The sequence below is a fragment of the Peromyscus leucopus genome, chromosome 14 (assembly GCF_004664715.2).
Source record: "Peromyscus leucopus breed LL Stock chromosome 14, UCI_PerLeu_2.1, whole genome shotgun sequence".
NCBI classification, from domain to species: Eukaryota; Metazoa; Chordata; class Mammalia; order Rodentia; family Cricetidae; genus Peromyscus; species Peromyscus leucopus.
The window spans coordinates 70,269,176-70,288,898 of NC_051075.1; the positions used below are offsets into that span (position 1 = coordinate 70,269,176).

Below are 19,723 nucleotides of genomic sequence, written 5' to 3' on the forward strand. Positions count from 1 at the left end.
ATTTAGTAACTAGACAGGCGCAGGCAGGTAACTTAATGTCACCCAGACCCGCGCTTCCTGAGCACATGTGCTCTGATCTTGAGCGAACTATACTCATGTGAACTCGTTGGTTAATTAATGAGGACCATCTAATCTTCCAGACTTCAATTTCCAGTTTTAGTTAAAAGTCCTTCTGTCTTTACAAACGAGGACCGGCTTTCCTGATTGGGCTAACTCCTTTGCCAGTTAAAAAAAGCACTCTGTGTCTTTAAAAGGAGGGCGGCCTCCTGTCAAATGAGTCCCAAAGCATAGGCTGAAGGTGCGTGGAGTCCCACCCACTTTCTGTGACGTCCTGCGTCTCTGCTTCTGATTGCCGGCTTCCAACGTCAATCGCGGGGAGTGCGTCTTGCTGGGACACAGTGGAGGTCTGCGCTCCGGTCTGAGGGGCGGTCGGGTGTATTCTGCGCTCGCCCCACACCCGCGAGGCCCGCGCCGCCCGACCCAACGGCGGAGTCGCCCAGCGTCTCCCGTGGCACCCGCTCGCTCCTCGCTGGGGCGGGACGTGGCCCGACGGCTCCGGTCACTATGGTCAGTGGTCGCGGGACGGGGAGGGGGGGGCACCAGGGTTCGTGTGCGTGCGCGCGGTCGGGCGCGAGGCTCAGCCCTTTCCGTCCTCGGGACGCTGAGCCCGGGGTGTGCTGCGCTGTCCCTTTGGGAACCTGCAGCCGGGAGATCCAGCCCGGACCGAGCCCTGCTGCCTCGTGTCCACTTCAGGTGGTCCCAGGCGAAGTCCTTGAAGTCCCGAGCCTTGTGCCTGGCTGGAGCTGGATGGGGCACCTCCGGGGTTGTGGTCCCTGCTCTTTGTTAAGTAGCACTCTGGTGGACAGCTTACAGCCCACCCATCGCGGACTTAGCCACTACAGACCGACTCTGCCTCAGCCAATCATCCCCAGGGACAAGTGATCTGGCCACCCGGGCAAGTCTTAGGGCCACTTGGATGTAAGCTCAGTCTCCTGATGGCAACAGGTCTGTGGAGTCAGGACCACATGAAGAGGTGTCCCCCAGTAGTGAAAAATGAGTTACAAGTCCAGGGAAAGCGATCTAAAAGAAACTACCATCTGAGCAGATCAAGCCCAGGAGACGCGGGCTGGTCAAACCTGGTTAAACCCTGGACTTGGGCAGGTTGGGAAACTGAGGCTAGACAGGGAGAAAGCTGATAGGGATTGTGATGGTGGGACAGCTAGGACTTGAACCCAAGCCTCTGGTCCAGTGTTCTGTGTTGCATCAGCCCACCCTCCAGGTTGCCATGGGGTCAGGCCTCTTACAGGGGATTAAGTATGGTGGCTGCCCTATACTTTTCAACTTCCAGCAAAGGGCTCTCTGGAGCCTGACCATTATTAGTGCTTGGGATCGCATAGCTCTGGGCTCAGCAGCTCTTTTTGTTTTGTTTAGTGATGCTGGGTTTTGAAACCAGGGCTAAATGCATGTTAGATAAGACTCAGCTTCTGAACCACACCTCAATATCTCACTTCCAGTCTGGGCTATCCCAATGGCTGCTATGAGGACCCTGTTTGGGTTTTTTGTTTGTTTGGTTGGTTTGGTTTGGTGTGTGTGTGTGTGTGTGTGTGTGTGTGTGTGTGTGTGTGTGTGTGTGTGTGTGTTTGGGGAGGGAGGTGGTATTCAACTAGGGCTTTGGAATCCAGAAGATGGTAGTGTAGGGCCTGGTTCTTTGTGCTTACCCTTCCTCCCACATTTGGGTCACTACTTTGGGATGCTGCAGGGCTAGGGTCTGAGTCAAACCTGTGCTGAGTGTCCATGGGCAGCCAGGGCATCTTACAAGCCATCCTCCTGCTGGGGTGTGGCCAGAATCAGGGGGAGGGACTAGAAGCACTAGTTCCCTGCTTGTGCTTGGTACCCAAGCGCTCACCTGCTCTGCCGCTCCAGGAAAGTGGCCCCGGTATTCTGCATCACCTGCCTGGGAGTGGAGCTATTGAACTCAGTTCTAGCCACGCAGAAGCTGGAGGCTGCGTGGCATCTGGGCACCACTGGTGGTAGCTGAGGGCGCCCCAGGGCAATAGGGGCTGGGACCTCAACGTCCATCCCTTACTGTGTAACTGGATCTGCCCTGAACCCAGGAGACCAGCAGCTGGGAGTGGGGAGTTTAGGTGCCTTGGAGAGAAAGATAATAGTTAAGACACACCAAATAGGACATTTGTTCAGGAACTAGTGACTGTTTACATGGCAGTTGTTATTATACACCTACTGTGTGTCGGGCACCTTGCTACATCCCCGGGGACCATGGTTGATTTAATGTTTTTAAATGTTGGTTGAGGCTGCCTGGTGTGGGTGGTGCATAGAAGAGACTGTCTTGGGAATGACAGCATCTCCCGCTATTTCCATATCAAAGTCACTGGGCTGAGCTTGAAGGTGAGTCCCACGCAGAAGACTGGCGTCCTCAGGAGTTAGGGCTGCAGATATCAAGGGGTTCACCCTCACTATAAGTGCTTTTACTTTGGGGGGTAAGAAGCATAACCACAAAGTTCCTGTCTGCATTCTTCTAGTGTACATTCAACAGGCCACCACTGGCATCCTCCGCCTAGGTCGGGGCAGTGGTAAGAGACACATGATACCTGCCCTCTCCTAGAGTTCATGCCTGCGGGCCAGGTCACAGCCAGTGAATTACTGACATGGCCCGAGAGTTCGACACAGACCTTGGGAGCATGGCACATTCCACTAGTGGGAAAAGCCAGCTGCTGGACGCTGTGTAGGAAGGACTGGGGAAAGAGTACATTCCTGGTAGCAGGGCATTTGGCTTACAGGCCTCGGGACGTGGTCAGAAGTGGGCATTCTGGGAAGAGGAAGCAGCTGATGGAGATGCAGGGAGGCTAGAGGAGCCCAGGGTCGTGAGTCTGGGAAACTGGATGAGATCTGAGTGTTCCGTGCAGAGCTTTGCCTGCTGGGCTGTGGAGTTTGGGTCGTCTGCACATGAGGGAACTGTTACATTTTTGATGAATATGAAATGGTTTCTGGCTCTCTCTGATGCTGGGTCGTGGGTGGCCAGCTGGAGTGAGAGGCAGGCTTGCTCATTCAATGTGCTCACCAGGGTTACTGCAGTAAAGCCCTTCAGCGGGATAGAGCCACAGGGACTTGTTTTCTGGAAAGTCTGGAGGCTGAAGACCCAGGTGAAGGTACAGGCAAGGGCACACTCCCCCTGAAGATGTTTGGGAAAGTTCTACCCTGGCTTCCCCAAGCTTCCAGCAGTAGCTTGACTTGTGACATTGGAACTCATCTGCAGATGGCTTTCTCCCATGCATGTGTTTATACTCCTCTTTTAATAAGGAAATCAGTCATGGGACTGGTGACCCACCCTTCTTCATTGTGACCTCATCTTAACTAATTACATCAGTGATGACCATATTCCAAAATAAAGTTGCGTGCTGAGGTCTGGAGGTAGGGCCTCAACAGTTCGGCTTGTAGCACTCGGGATCCGTTTTTGGGATACGTTACAACATTCCAGCGTTCCAGGAAGTGGAGAGCCAGCAGTGACAGAGGACAAGTCTCTACCTTTGTGGAGCTGGCATTTGGGTGGAGGGAGCCAATGAACCCACCTGTCAGATCATGGCCTGAACAAGCAAGATAAGGCAATAGGATGGTGGGGGAGGGGAGGGAGGCTTCTCTGCCGAGGTGGCATCTCCCAAGTCATGGAAAGAGGCAGAAGAACATTGGGACAAATAGAAACAGAAGTACGAAGGCACTGAGGTAGAAGTGTGTGTGTCCTGTTGGAGGGACAGGGCAGCCACTGTGGCTGGAGCCCCTTGGTGTACAAGGGTCAAATGGGAAGATGTCAAAGACTGAGCAGGCGAGCCAGTGGAGCGTTTGAGGAGGTGCCATAATGCCACGGCAATGTCATAGACCGGGTGATTTATAATGACCAGACATTTATTGGCTTCGGCTTCTGCAGGTGGCTGGTTAGGCCATCATCAAGGCGCTGGCCTTTGGTGAGGGCCCGCACATCTTCTTACTTTGTCATAACATGATAGAAAAAAAACCCTCCTTGGGATGACTGAACTAATCCTTTCATGAGCGGGGAGTCCCCTGACCTTGTGACCTCTGAAAAACTGTCACATTGGCAGTTAAATTGCAGCTTGGTTTAGAGGGGACATTCAAACCTTAGCTTTCTAGCACGCTGCAACACACACACACACACACACACACACACACACACACACCGTCTCCTGTTCTTTGTGTATACAAAATGCATTCATTCTATCCCAGCAGTTCCCAGAGTCTTACCTTATTACAGCCCAACTCAAATGTCCAGAGGCCAGGGCTGTGACCCATGAGCCAGACAGAGGTGAGACCCAGGCCATGTCCTGACAGATCCTGCCAGCTGAGGGCCAGTCACCCAAGCATCATGGTGGGCAGGCCCAAGATATACAGACATTCCCATCCCCAGAGTGGGAAGTCAGCCAGACAAAAGGAGTAAGTGAGCAACTGAGTTAGGTCCTCTGATTCCAGAATAATCTTTGACTCTGTGCTGCCTCCACACGCTGTTGGAACTGCCCACCCCTGGGATCCACTGGTCTTGACCTAGGCAGCAGCAGCTCACCATCACCATACATCCTCAGGGCATTCTCTGCCGTGGGCATTGCCCTAGTAGGGACTCTGCCTGGTTGCTCTGGGCCCCCACACTGTGTACCACACCCCAAGCTCTGACATTCTGCAGGCCTCAGGGCCAGCCCATGTAGACTCTACCAAGGCCACAGCTTTGGCCGCTAGAGCAGCAGCCTTCCCTGTGCCCCGATAGAGCCGGTCACACAGAAGATGTGCTGTCCTGAAATGTGGGGCACTTGGGAGGCTTCCTGGAAATGTGCACTCTAGGCACAGCCAGCCTCCAAGACCTCTGCTGTGTTTGAGGGTGTCTTCTACCTCCGTCTCCCCGAGTGACACCTAGCTTCCTTCTGTCCTAATTTCTAATCTCTTCAGTGGGTGGTCAACCGCTGGGCCATACCTTTGGTGCACAGATGGCACTTCATTCTTTTACACAGTCAGGCTGTGAGTTTTCCAAAACTTTCATTCTCTTTACTTAGACATTCCATCTTTACATTTTTCTCCTCTCACATTTTAGTAGGTGAAGTTCCAAGAAGCCACACCACAGCCCTGATGATGGCTGCCCCTTTAGGTTCTGCTGTCCCATGTCCTTCCTAGGTCATTGTTCTTTTTTTGTTTTGTTTTGTTTTGTTTTTGTTTTTCGAGACAGGGTTTCTCTGTGTAGCTTTGCGCCTTTCCTGGAACTCACTCTGTAGCCCAGGCTGGCCTCGAACTCACAGAGATCCGCCTGCCTCTGCCTCCTGAGTACTGGGATTAAAGGCATGGCCACCACTGCCCGGCTAGGTCATTGTTCTTAAATTCTGTTTTCCCATTTAGCCCTGGGGCAAGAACACCCTGCAGTCAAGTTCTTTGCCACTTGAGGAGATGACTCTTCCTCCCAGCACTCTCCAGTACTTCATGCCTCCCTTCCATCCGAGGCTGCATCTTCATAGTCTTTTCCATGCCAGTTCCTGCCAGCCTTCCCATACAAAGTCTCGGAAGACTCCCGCTTTCCCTTCTGCTCACCGCCTTGTCTTACTCGCACCAGAATCGCCCTGCACGGTGTGTTCCCAGCTGCGACGGCTTCTCCAGCATTCATCTGGGAAGTGTCCCAGCAGTACCCACTCACCTACTCCGAAACCTTCATGTTTTCAGGTATTCGTTATGGCAGCTCCTGCTCCTGGTCCCTGGCTCTGTCTTAGCCTGGTGTTGCTGGAATGGGTTCTCACTGGGTGATTTAGGCCAGCTTTATTGGGCTCAGAGCTTGAGAGGCTGGGAAGTCCTAAGATGAGGTGCCAGCCTCAGGCCAGGAGCTTCTTGCTTTCTTACCATGAGGGAAGGCATCTCTTGGTAGAAGGGAGCTAGAGAAACTGTGTCAACCCTGGATACAATCCATGATCATGGTGTTGGTTCAATCCGGGAAGGCAGAATGCTGCCTTTTGGTACAGTGACATCGGCAGTTAAACTTAGCAGCATGGAGGGAACAAATACCTAAGCCTAGCAGAGAATACTGAGGAAAGGTCCTGCCTGTGAAGCAACCTGCGCTGGCTGCTTGTGGAGAATGTGGGGCAAATTAGTGGAAGCCTGGAGGTCACCGGACACAGTGTATTGCATCCTTCTTGTGGGAGACGGTGAGAGTTCTCGGGCTAGACCCAGGAACCAGTGGAGCAGGGTAAGACGGTAGAAGAGGGTCCTGGATTTGGGGGTATACTGTCTAGTTGAAGGGGTACCCTAGGGCCTAGAGAAGCCAGGGGTGGACAGATGAGCTACTGAGTAATCAGGGGGTAAATGAATTAGAAGCGCTGCTTAGATGTCTGAGAAGTTGCCAGCTGTCTGAGGTTGGAGTCTTAGGGAGAGGAGAGGCAGGAGCTAAGATCAGGTGGGTGGCTGCTGAAGGATGTTACAGAAGTTCACACTATCTGGGGGAGGCAGAGCCCAGCTTCAGGAGCTCTGAAAACAGCTAGCTACTAAGATAAGGGGTTGGGGCCCCACCGAGAAGAGTCATGTAGTAAGCTGAGTAATCGTCACCAAAGATTAGCGTATCCTGTTCCCTAGCACCTATGGATATATTACCATGGCAAGAGAGGTTCCGAAGTGTGACTCATTTAAGGGGCTAAAGTGAGACGTTAGCCTTAGTTATCAACTAAGGTGCAGTGAGGTCACCACCAGGGTCCTCACAAGGGGGAGGAGGTCCAGGCCTCAGTAAGGGGACCATGGGAAAAAAGGTGAGAGAAAGGAGTCATTCATCATGGAAGCCAGACAGCCTTTGACATGTATTTATCTGTGTTTGGGGAGGGGAGTACAGACATGCCACGGAATGTGTGTGGAGGTCAGAGGGCTACTTCCATCCCATGGGTCCCAAGGATCAAACTCAGACGGCGCCCCCACCCACTGACCCGTGTCCCCACCCCCAGGCAGCCTTTAGGAATGGAGGAAAGCAGCCGTGGGGCAGCAGAGTCCAGAAGCCCCCGAAAGCACGGCCTTTCCACAGCTCGACTCCAGACGGAGGGGGCTGGACTCCTCATTGCCAAGTGCAAAAAAGTCAAGTGGTCATGTTCTGTGACACCAGGATTGTCCTCAGGTGTTGGAGCAGGAACAAGTCCTTCAGGGAGACAGGTCTCCCTCCACCGGGGCTTCAGTGATCTTTGGCTTAACTCCTCATCAATTAGGGGCTTTTGGACACTCCACAGGTGTTGTGTGTATATATATATATATATACATATATATATATGTGTGTGTGTGTGTGTAGATATTTGAATATGTGTATTCATATGTATATTCATCTATATAGAGTGAAAGAGAGACTTTTTTGGGTATATGTGTGTGATGTATGCCTGTGTGTGTTGTGTTCATGACAGCAGATTGTACCAATTTGTGTCCATGTGTGTGGAGGCCAGAGATTGACATCAGATGTCTTCCTATAATGTTTTCTTAACGTGTGTGTGTGTGTGTGTGTGTGTGTGTGTGTGTGTGTGTGTGTGCATATGAACCTGCTTCACAAGTGTGTGGGCACATGTGTACATGGATTGGCATGCACATATGTGTTCATGCATGTGGATGCTGCAAGTTGACACTGGGTGTTTTCCTCAATTGCTGTTTATTTAGGGAGGGTCTCTTGCTGGGCCTGGAGGTTGCCAGTTCCAGGTAGTCTAGCTAGCCAGCGTGCTCCAGGGACCACCCCGTCTCTGCTTCCTGAGCGCTGAGGTCACAGGCAGCTGCCACGCCCCCCAGATTTTAAGTGAGTTCTGGAGACGGGAATTCCACTCCTGACTCGTGTGTGGCAAGTACTTTGCTCCCTGAGCCCTCTCCCCAGCCCCTCTAGTTTTTGAGACAGGGTCTCCTCACTGAACCTGGAGCTCACCGACAGCTATATTGGCAGGTCATCAAACACTGGAGAGCTGAGTGTCTCTAAATACCCCTCCCATTGCTGGGGTCACAGGTGCGTGGCTTTTTATATGGGTGCTGGGTCACAAAACTCAGGCCCTTAAGCAGTAAGTTCATTACCCACTCAGCCACCTTCCCAGCCCCCAAGTAGACATTTAAAAGTACTCTCCTTCTGGTGTCATGGGGACTCTAGGCCAGCGAGTAGGGCTAGGGTTCAAGCCTGGGTGGCCTCTGGCAAAGACATGAGCATTCTAGAGGAGAGATTGAGGTTCTGAACCTGCTCTTCTGGTGTCTTGAGGTCAGGCTGTGTGGTTAAGTGGTGACTTCAGGGCCTGGTTGGTGAGTCAATCCTGCCGGAGATGCTCAGATAGACCTGGGAGGCACTGCTGGGCCTGGGGTGTGGGTGTGTCCTGGGGATGTGGGCGTGGCCTGGAATGTGAGCATGCTCAGATGCACTAACAGGATGGCTGGCCGGTAGATGGGGTTTGTAGGCAGAGGAGTGAGCTGAGGCCTGGCTGTGGAGTTGGTCAGTGAAACATGCCACACCTCTGCTGCTGAAACTGTTGGTAAGCCTGGGCGCTGCATGCCCTGCTTAATTAATTAGCATCTATTTGCAAAACAACAATTAAAGGTCTTTCCTGTGTCCTGGTTAGGTCTGACCGGACAGTCAGGTGCACCCTGTTTCTCTTTTCTCCATAACAACCTGGAATTCTCCAGCCAGGGTTTAAAAGCAAACACCAGTTCAGCCAAGGTCAAAACCCAGCTTTGTTCCAGATTCCTGGACTAGTAAACTGATACTGCCCTTAGGGTCTTCCTGCAGCTGAGGCTTGTCTCACCCAGGAATGCTGGTGGGTTTGGGTGGAGACTTGGGTTATTCTGTTTAAGGGACTGGAAGTGCCACGGTGGAAACCTGCTTGTCACTAGGGCGCCCATGTATATGCTTGGGGGGCACTAGAAGCCGACCCAAGACCATCTACCTACCTTCCTTTCTTCCCTCCTTCCCTTCCTCCCCTCCTCCTCTTCTAAGCCCCATCCCCTTCCTGGAGACAATTTCACAGTGTAGCCTATGCTAACCTCAATTTCACCACCCCCCTGCCTCAGCCTCCTGGATGCTAGGACTACAAGCATGTGCCACCATACCTAGGTATGGCTTGTTTTGAACTAGTATTGAGTAGGGGAAAAAAATCCCATAGTATCTGTAGCATAATATATATGTAAATATGTATTTTTAAAAAATGTCTGGGTTGTTTTGTTTTGTTTTTGTTTTTGTTTTGTTTTTTGAGACAGAGTTTCTCTGTGTAGCTTTGGCACCTTTCCTGAAACTCACTCTGTAGCCCAGGCTGGCCTTGAACTCACAGAGATCCACTTGCTTCTGCCTCCCAAGTGCTGGGATTAAAGGCGTGCGCCACCACCCGCCCAGCAAATGTCTGTTTTGTTTTTTTTTTTTTTTTAATAGAAAACGATATCTCATCTGTAGTCTGATTCATAAAGACAGAAAGTAGAGGGGTGATTTCCAAAGATGGGGGTCGGGGGACAGTGGCAGGTACTGAAGGCCATAGAACTGCGGACATCAGCATGGCTAAAATGGTATGTTTCATGCTATGTACACTTTACCACTACACTCCTTGAAGACACATGCACTTCAAAAGCCATAGCAAGCAGACCTTCGAGGGTTGGAGAATGAGTGAGGGACAGGGTTGGGGGACACAATAGAGATTAGGGACAAATGGATCACACAGAAAAAAAAAAATCTCCCACTGAGGCTGAGGCAAGGGTGCCGCTCAAGAGTGCAGAGCTGGTTCCGCTGCTCGGTGTCTTGCTATCAGTGTGACTGCTTCAAATAGCTTGCGTAAATTTGTCGATGGCAGCGAGTTTACCTAACACTCCAGGCAAATGCAGGCCCTGGGAAGCCTTCCCTGGTGTCGTGCCTCCCCTCGGGATTCCTCTTTGTGAGGACGAACGGAGTCCCCTTTCCCACTCCTCCGCTGATGCCTTCTTAAAAACCGCCAAGGAAATATGGCTGCCTAGGCATCCTTCTGGGGTCCCTGGGCCCCTGATGTATTCATTTCTGAGTTTTGTTTGGGGCCAGAATCGAGTGCAAGGTTCATTAAATACAGTTGGGCTGTTCTGCTCTGTAGCCTGGTGTTCGGAAAGCCCATGCACCATTTTAAGTCAGCCATCTGTAAAACTGATTTTATAAACCAATAGTCATGGGGTAAGTAGCAAGATGGGAATGAGTTAGCAACGGGGCAAGAAGGAGTTTGGCTGAGCAGAGCCTGTGGCTGCTTTGCCAGCAGCCTGTGGGTCCCCTTGCCATGCATGCAAAGGGTAAAGAGGGCTGTTCAGACTGATACCTCCCCGTGGGGATTTGCCTCTTCAGGACAGTGTGAGCAGAATTAACTGCACACCAGCAATTGTGTGGCACATAAATGATGCCCCTCTTCCACGATTTAGAAGTATAGTTATGCTTATATTCCTGGGAAGTCAACAAAGCTGGCTTGGCCTAAGGTTTTTTAAAACCTCGTGAATGACACAGAGAAATCCTGTCTAGAAAACAAAACAAAACAAAACAAAAGCCAACAATCTTGGAATGAAATGGAGCCATTTCAGTCTGGAAGCCAGAGGTTCATGGATCTTTGAAAGGGAGACTAGGAACTGAAAAGGAAGACCATAAGGAAGAAGCTGGTATCTTTGGGGCATGGGTAGAAGGCTCGGAGGAGGTGGAGGAGAAACTGACTGACCCCTGTGGTGGTGGGATTCGCTTTCTTGTTTTGTTTTTTGTGTGTTTTGCAGAGCTGGGGATGAACCCAGGGCCTTGCACGTGTGCCAGGCAAGTGCTCTGCTGTTAAGCCACAGCCTCAGCCTGTGATACTTCTAATGGCTGTGCCTAGTGTCACTTAGGAAACTGTTCCTTGATACCCTGCAGAAAGCCCCACAGACTGGCAAGGCTCTGGGAGACACCGAACTCCCATCAGGAACTTTGGGAGGATGGTGTCCCTGGGGGACAGCAGAAGTGAAAGGTTGCACCCAACCTCTGGGTAGGACAGTCCAACACTGCCCTGGACAGGACATTCCTTTGTGGTCTGGAGTGTGGGCTGTGCCTCCCTAGCACTTGGGTGCATTTGAACTTCACACTGATCTGTATTAATCACCTCCTAGCTCAAACCACCTGACCTCGGCAGTGTCGTGAGTATAATAATGGCCACCTCACAGGAGTGTTGTGATAAATGAGATAATGGGGATATACGAGCCTCAGTTCCAGAGCTTGGCACAGAGTCGGTGCCAAGTAATGGGACCTGTCACCATTTCACATGGTGTAGGGCTTAAGGTAGCAGCAGATCCTCAAACCATCCTCCTTATGTTGACTTTCAACCTCTGGTCACAGGATGACTGCTGTAAAGTAGACATTGTATCAGCTTCTCTCTGCTCTTTTTATCCCAAACCAAACCTTTCCCAGAAGCCCTAGCAGACTTTTTATGGGCCTAGAATATGCAGACTTGGGTCATCTAGCTAGTCAGCTTGTCCCAAAGATCCCCTGTACCAATCTCCTAAGAACTGGGATTACAGGCTGGTTGCCCATTTAGCCTGTATGTGTATTCTGGGGATCTGAACTCTGGTCCTCACGCTTACAAGGCAGGGGCTTAATCTACTGCGCCACATCCTCAGCCACAGAACCCTTACTTTAAGCTGGAAACTCTTTATGTGGGTCAAACAGCACTTTAAAGAACAATGTGTGTATGCACACACGTGTGTGTGTGTGTGTGTACATGCACACGCACACACGCATGCACACCATTGGCACAAACCAGAGGACAGCTTGTGAGAGTTGGTTCTCTCCTCCTCCGTGTGGGATCCTGGGATCAGTCTCCGGTGGTCAGCACTCTGAGCCATCTCACCAGCCCAGCACCTTTTATTTCGCTCTGTGGAGAGCTCCATTTCTGGGTGGCTGGTGGCAAGAGTGCATGCCAGTTGGCTGCGCTCCAACCCCTGAGCACTCTCACCCCAGGCCTAGTGGAAAAGCGCAGGTGAGGAGGTGACTGCCGTCCCTAGACCCGTGGCATCCTCTGCCTGCTTCCACCCTGCTTGCTGAGTCCTTCCAGGGCTTAGAGACCCTGACTCCCCACAAGGCATATGCTCAGGCTTGGTCTGACCTTGGCTCAGAGCTGGGCACCACCAGTAGGTGGTAGAAGAAGATGTCCCTCTTGGCCCAGACCTTGTGTAAGCTCAGATCATTACCCCGTCCCCAGCCCCTAGCACACACCCTCCAGTGCCACATGGGGTCACCTCACAGCTGACCTTTGCCCTGTGGTATCACTGGCTTTTGTGGAGGGATGGGAACACCTCTATATTGGTAGCATGACACCAACCTTGACACAGGGTGCATGTTCAGGAATTGGGGTGGGGACAGTAAGTAAAGGAAAGAATGAATAAGTGAATGAATGAATGGGGCGGGAGCATATTCCAACATAGAGATTTATTAAGTCTGAGGTATTAAGTATTAAAAAATGTATCTGTTAGCAAATTATGAGGTCAGTTCTTTATAGCCAAGATACTTCATGATGGTGCCAGGCCTGATTGCCCCTGCCCTGGGACCAGACAATCTAGGCAGGTCCCTAGGATGCCGGTCACATGCTCACACATCCCTTCCAAGGGGGGACGACATGTTCTGGTTTGTGTAACTGGTTGTTCAGAGGCTATCGGTTCCAAGAGCCCTGCTAGTATTTTTGAAGCCAGCTTAAAATGTTTCTTCTTTCTCTTTCAGAGTGAAACATCTTTCAACCTAATATCAGAAAAATGTGACATTCTATCCATTCTTCGGGATCATCCTGAAAATAGAATTTACCAGAGGAAAATCCAGGTGGGGCAGAGGGTAGAGAGAGAGATGAGGGCCTCAGCGAAGGGGGTGGAGGTTGAGAGTAAAAAAGGGGACAGCTTTTGGAAGGCATGGAGTTCGAGCCAGGCTCCTGGACAAACTGAAACACTTACACCATTCTGACATTGGGTCTTTACCTCAGAAAGAAATCTTTCCTTGTGGGAAAACCATACATTTTAAAGCTAAGCACTGTTCTGAGTGCTGGATTTACTTGCTTGAGTCTTTTTTATGATTCTCTGTGGCAAGTATTTCTGTTCTCACTGGACAACTGAGCAAACTGAAATGTGGCCACATAGCTCCTGAACTGATGAGCTGGGTGTGAGCTCATCACTGCTGTACTAGGGGACATCACTGGGAGGCTTCAGGGATCACTCCCAGGGCTAGGGAGGAGGGAGGCCCCCACTCCATGGTGCCCATGGCAGATGGGCTTGGTCTTTGATGACATTGCTGTGCAGTCTTCTGGACCCCTCCCACGGACCTTGCCGATACAGCATGGTGCCGGGGCCATTTCTTACTCTGGGCCAGGAGGCAGTCAGCAGCTCAGGGTAACACTGGTGTCCTGAGGTCTGCATGTGACCATAGGAAGGACATCCAGTAGGACTCGGGGTTGAGGAAAATCAACTCTGTGTGTTCCCTTAGCCTCTCAGGAGCTGAGAAAGAGGGACACTGTCCCCGACCAGCTTGCTTCAGGTGATCCAGATAAGCCCTATGCCTTCTTGTTGCTGGGGCTTCCCAGTCCCTTGAAAACCAGGCTGTACTGGCAAAACCCTGACTACTGTCCCACAAGACGGAGAGAGGCTCTAGGCCATTTCAGAGGGATGCTGGGAGCAGGGCCAAGAGTGGGTGGCATGCCACTCCTGACACCGTGGAGAAACATTCGAGAACTGTTGAGGCTGTTCAGTGTTCCGCACACACCACACTCAGCTGCCAGCTTCCTCTAGGAACCCTTTCCTGATGAGAGAAGTCTGGGGTGGATGTCTCTGACCCAGGGCACCCCGGCTCATGTCCTCATACTGTCACCACATCTAACTCTCTGTCACCTTCCCTGACGGAAGGCTGCCTGGTGCCAGGGGCTGACTGGCATCCTCGGTGTCTCACATCCCAGTCAGTGTATTCATGTATCTGTGGGATGGATGAGGGTGGGGGGGCGCAGAAGGGAGGGAGCTATGGCCAGGCCAGTGGCTGACCCACGCCAGTGCCGTCGCTGCTGCTGAGGTTTGTGCGTCCTCTTCTCCCCCTTAGGAACTCAGCAAAAGATTTACCTCAATCCGAAAGACCAAAGGAGATGGGAATTGCTTCTACAGGGCCTTGGGATATGCCTACCTGGAGTCTTTGCTGGGCAAGAGCAGAGAGATCCTCAAGTGAGTGGGACCTGTGCAGACTGCTCTCCTTCACTGTGCTGGGTCTGCCCCGGACCAGGCTGGAGCAGGGGGGCTGAGAGCTGCCTGGTAGAGGCATGGCATGCCGGGAAACCTAGCTGCCCACTGGGATGGCGTTGATAGCAGCCCAGGGGCTGAGAAAGGTGCCAGTGACTTGTCTGGTACTTCCCTCAGCACTGCCTGAAGGCATGGCTCACCAACACCGGGTGGGCACTTGATATTTACTGCAAAAAGAAAAACAGATGTGGGGGCATACCGTAAGACACTTTTCAAACACCAACATGAGGAGGAGGAGGAGGAAGGAAGAAAGGAAGGAAGGAAGGAAGGAAGGAAGGAAGGAAGGAAGGAAGGAAGGAAGGAAGGAAGAAAAAAGAAAGACAAAAGGAGGAAGCTTGACCCTGCTGGCCTTGGTTGTGTTCTTTTTGTGTGACAATGAGGGCACATGGTCTTCTCTTTCTTTCCACTGCTTTGAAGGGCAGCCACCTTTGCCAAGACATTTGGCTGACCCTGATCCTGATAGTGAGTGCAGCCCAGCGCCAGGCTGGTCCTGAGGTTAATGAAGAGCTGCTTTCCATGGTGGCCAGGACAGACTCCTCACCATGCCCACAACGGCCCTGTGACCCATGGCAGGAAGGGGCTATGCATCAGAGTGGGAACAGAAGCCACAGGGCTGGGGTTAGGGGCTGGGAGACCTGACTGATGAGCAAGCTGGCATTAGGGCTGATCTCTAGCTACCCCACATAAGCAACCAGGGATCTGAGGGACAGAAGCGCCTGCTGGGGTTCCATGCAATCCTCACCCCACTTAGGTAACATCACCCAGCCAGCCACCTAGAAGCACAATGAGTACTAAATAGGAAACTGAAGCTTTGAGTGTTCTTTTATCTTTAAAATTAGACTTGTTTTATTGTATGAGTGTTTTGCCTGCATGCATGTATGTGTCCCACATGCGTCCTAGGTGCCAGAAGAGGTCAGAAGAGGGCATGGAATCTCCTGGAACTGGAGTTATGGATGGTTGTGAGCTTGTGCTGGGAATCAAACCTGGATCCTCTGCAAGAGTGTGTTCTTAACACTGGGCCATCTCCCCCGCCTCATTCTTGGTTTTCAATATGCTTTATTTCATTGTACCTTTACACTATTTGGGTTTTAGTAAGGGATGCTAATTCTTTAAGTGACAGTTGATTAGCGTAAGGGAGGAGGCAAAAAGAGAGAGAGCTGGACATGACCAGGGCGGACAGGAGAAGTGGGCCCACAGGGATAGGAAGCCTTTGAAAGAGAACTGCCGGATCTGGGGATGATGACGTCATTGCCTCCATTTCTTCATCTACAGCAGAGAAGGCATCGGGTCAGCATGCGTCCATGTGGAGTGCTCTGAAACACCACAAGGACTTCTGCGAGGCTGGCATGGACCAGGAAGTTGCCTGTCACAGCAACACCCTGTGTTCCCCCTATGCCCATCAGGTCTCCTCTCCTCTAGGTTCAAAGAGCGTGTGCTACAGACCCCAAATGACCTTCTGGCTGCCGGCTTTGAGGAACACAAGTTCAGAAACTTCTTTAACGCTGTGAGTTCACCTGAGCCACACTGGCTGAGGACCAAGGTCTTCCACATGGGCTGGGGGCAGGGCAGGGTCATTTCCTGCTTGTGGGAGTATGAGGGAACAGGGGACCTCGGTCTGGAGGACTGTCAGTTTCCTGCCATTCTGAATGTATGGTGGGAGGGGACTCAATGCCAGGCCCCTAGATGTGCCTCTGGGCTTCAACATTAATACTTACTTGCAGTCTCAAAATGAGCTGAGGGGGTTCCGGGGGGTGGGGGTGGGGGTGGGGGGGCAGGTGCTTGCTGGGGCCTGTTCTGACGGTGGCAGCGTGAAGTTTTACAGTGTGGTAGAGCTGGTAGAGAAGGACGGCTCCGTGTCCAGCCTGCTGAAGGTGTTCAATGACCAAAACTCCTCGGACCGGATCGTGCAGTTCTTGCGCCTGCTCACATCGGCCTTCATTAGGAACCGAGCTGACTTCTTCCGACATTTCATTGATGAGGAGATGGACATCAAAGACTTCTGTACCCACGTAGGTCCCTAGGACCCTCTTTGGGGATGTAGCCCCCAGCCTGGGCTTTGCTTGTCTGTCTCTCACACACCCCAGGACCACTGTTTCTGCCCAGAGGAACATCCTTGCAATGCCAACTAGCAAAGTTAGCACCTGGAGACATCTTCCATGAGTGGCCCGAGCTCTGAGGCTTGAGCAAGCTGCTGCTTGTATTCCCAGGGAATCTCCTATCCAAAATCTCAGGATTTGGGATTCCTGTCACATTAGCCCTAAGATGGGGTTTTATTTAGATGTATTTATCTGAAGAAGGGACCCATGTGTAAAGAAGTGGACAATTTTCACATAGCTATCTGGTTTTTTTTTTTTTTAATTAGGAAGTACTGGGCCCTAAGTTGGATGGCAACTACCAGTAGGCACAAGAACAGCTGCCCTCTTTGGGGTCCCTGCCACCATCTCTGCCTCTCTGTTGTCTCTGCAGCATCAGAACCCATCCACACACAGGCTCTGGCCTCTGCAAGCACTTACACTTGGAAGCCTTTGGTGGCAAGGTTCTTTTAGTTTTAAGTTTTGATGCTAGCCTTAAAGATTCCTCCCCTTTTGCACATTCCTTAAAGGGTCTGGAATAAAAATGGCTCAGGTTCGTTTTCTGCAAGCTCAGGAGTCTGTGGCTGTGTTGTCTGTGACAGGTGGGTTATCAGCACCTGCGCCCACACGTGCTTCGGAAGAGCACTCCCCAGCACAGGTGACCTCGATCCTGACCCACTCACCCTCCTCCCCAAGCCTCCCTCCTAAGTGTTTCCTTTTGGCGTTGCAGGAAGTGGAGCCCATGGCCATGGAGTGTGACCACGTCCAGATCACAGCTCTGTCGCAGGCACTGAACATTGCTCTGCAGGTGGAGTACGTGGATGAGATGGACACGGCTCTGAACCACCACGTGTTCCCCGAGGCTGCCACCCCTTCCGTTTATCTGCTCTATAAAACATCCCACTACAACATCCTTTATGCAGCTGAAAAACACTGATTAATTTTAGGCCATGCCGGAGCCTATCATCTAATGGACTGCATTCTGAATGGAACATTCTGCCTTGGCGATTTTTTAATTGACTTAGACAACTAGAAAACATACAGCCTTTTGGGTAAAGCCACTCAACTGAGACCTGTGCCCACTATGGACTGTCATGACTTAGTAGGAATTTTAGTATTTATTTTGATAGATGATGTAATGCCTGCTAACTCTGGACCAGAAAGCCAGGAACCCAGTCTATGTATCCGTTTACTGTAAGAACCTCGTTGGACCTATTTATCTGGAAGAGGTTCCTGGCAGTGTTGACATGCCGCTGTGTGAAAGTGGGGATATCTGGTTTGTCCTCACCAGGGGCAGTGGCCTTCCTAGGGAAGAAAAGCTCAGGTCAGCTGTCATATTTTATATTCCGGTGACTTACCAGACCTATGAAGAGTCCAGCCCTACTTTGTTGGGTGGGTAATGGTAGACAACTGATGATGATGATTCATGATGGCTATGCTTTCCCATTTATTAGGAGGGGGGAGGGAGGAGAGAGAGAGGGAGGGAGGGAGGAGAAGAGAGAGAGAGAGGAGAGAGTTGAGAATTTTATACCCAAAGTCCAGAAGAGGACTTTAGCCTTCAGCATGAAGCTCAGGTTTTAAGGTAAGGTCCTTCTACCTCAGGACCCGAACTCCTGACTTTGGAGGACAGGCCCCTCAGGGTTCTGCTGTCAACCCCACCCGGATGAAGTTTGACAAAGACAGGGCCTGGACCTGAGTCAGTGTGTTCACGTCTGGGACCAGGGAGCTGCAGCTGCCCATCATCCCCAGGGAATGCAGAAGTAGGGTCTAGGTCGCCAGCTGGGCAGGGTATGTGCAGCATGGAAAGAGGGGAGCATGGATTGGAACGGCTCTAGTTTCTCCAGCTCGCTTCACAGGCAGTTAGGCAGGAAAGAACAGACAAGCCATAGGAGTTGGCACCAGGGGCATTTCCAGTGCTGGCAGTGGCCTCTTGGTCTGCACGTGCCCCTTAATAGCCCCCTTACCCTGCTGTCTCAAGACCTTCAGGAGTCCACCTGAGGACACCGTGGAAAAATCAGCCTCCAGCTGGGCTGAGGCACTTGCTAGCCCTGCCTTCCTCTGTAGGACAGCCGTGGAACCACCCACTGGTACCCTTCCGTGGGTACAAGCTCCCCCTCATGTTTCATTCTGCAGTGATTAAGACTGCTGGTGCTACAAGGAGGGTCTGCTGAGTCTGCACACAGGACAGCAGGATCCCGAGTCTCACACAAATCTCAGATCTGTTTCTTTTGTTTGGTGTAAGCCAAAAGCACCCAGATGTCTGGGCAGTGAGGGAACCAAGGCCACATTTAGATTTAAAGGCTCCAGCTAAGTGAGTCTGTCACTGGCAAAGGAGTATAAATCTGGCCTTCATCTTTTGTTAATTGTTCCACCCTGATCTGGGTAAGAGTGTTGAGGTCTATGACAAGTACCCCAGAAGAGTGGGCACTGTTTCTGTAACTGACTATCTTCAGCCAGACAGTTCTTCACTTCCAGGCTGAATGGTATGAACACAGGACGCCCACCTGGGCTGTTCCGAGGAGTTCGGATGGGTCTAGGGAAAGGGCAATAGGGAGACTTGGGAATATGCTAAAACCTGGCTGACCATAGCAATTTCTTGGCTAGGCTACACCAACAATCATGCCAGCACGCCCACTTTCTGAATGATTCCTGCACCCTGTACAGCCACCTCTTTCTAGAAGTGAATGGCTTCCCCAAGTGTGAGCCAGGGGAACAGTGCAACAGGTCTAAGAGCCAAGTACCAGCCAGCCTGGGACAACAGGGCTTGGGGTTCAGTGAATGCCCAAGGCCAAGCCCTACAGCTTCCTTCAGATGAAAACATCTTCCTAGCATTAAACAGTTTCTATAAACTTTCAGCCTGGCTTCTTAATGTTGGGTACTGGTTATGTAATGAAGAACAGCACCATCTTCCACAGGCCATTCATGAGTGGACTACACTGGAAGCTGTGGATGCAGGAAGCTGTGCACAGACTTGACCAAACCTCAGTACACTAGGTGGACACAGATGGGCTTGAACACTGGCCTCATCTTATCAAGGGTGTGCATGCAGGGGCCTTAAGCCTACTTATCAACTCCACTGACATCTCGCAGCATCATCTGCGAAAGTGGAGGCCCCTGGGTGCTCTTGATGTTTGCTTTGTCCTCTCAGCCAGGTGAGAAGTAGACAGTGGGGTCACAAGAAGGGCATCTACCTGGAAATGTTGCTGTGTCCTAACGTCAGAATAGTAGAACTCACTCAGAAGGAAGATGCCCTGAGTTACCAACATCTCATCTGGCTGTTGGGTGGCAGTGGCTAAATCTAACCACTAAGTGTTTCATATCTATAACCCAGTGGTCTAGTACTTACCTAGCACCTGAGGCCCTGGGCTCAGGGGGTTATAAAGTATCTT

The 19,723-nt window shown here is 51.5% G+C and overlaps 1 protein-coding gene across 2 annotated transcripts; it reads left to right on the forward strand.

Annotated features, from left to right (window-relative positions):
* The first annotated feature begins 358 nt into the window (after positions 1-358).
* On the forward strand, positions 359-19,189 carry Otub2 (OTU deubiquitinase, ubiquitin aldehyde binding 2). Of its 2 annotated transcripts, none has more exons than XM_028888230.2 (6): positions 359-567; positions 12,716-12,811; positions 14,069-14,187; positions 15,682-15,766; positions 16,077-16,271; positions 17,065-19,189. In XM_028888230.2, the coding sequence occupies exons 1-6, from the start codon at positions 565-567 to the stop codon at positions 17,269-17,271; spliced, it is 705 nt and encodes a 234-aa protein (XP_028744063.1). In that variant the 5' UTR covers positions 359-564; the 3' UTR covers positions 17,272-19,189. The 2 variants fall into 2 exon arrangements, with proteins under 2 accessions (XP_028744063.1, XP_028744064.1); XM_028888231.2 differs by lacking the exon at positions 359-567 and adding an exon at positions 5,409-5,724.
* The last annotated feature ends 534 nt before the right edge of the window (positions 19,190-19,723 follow it).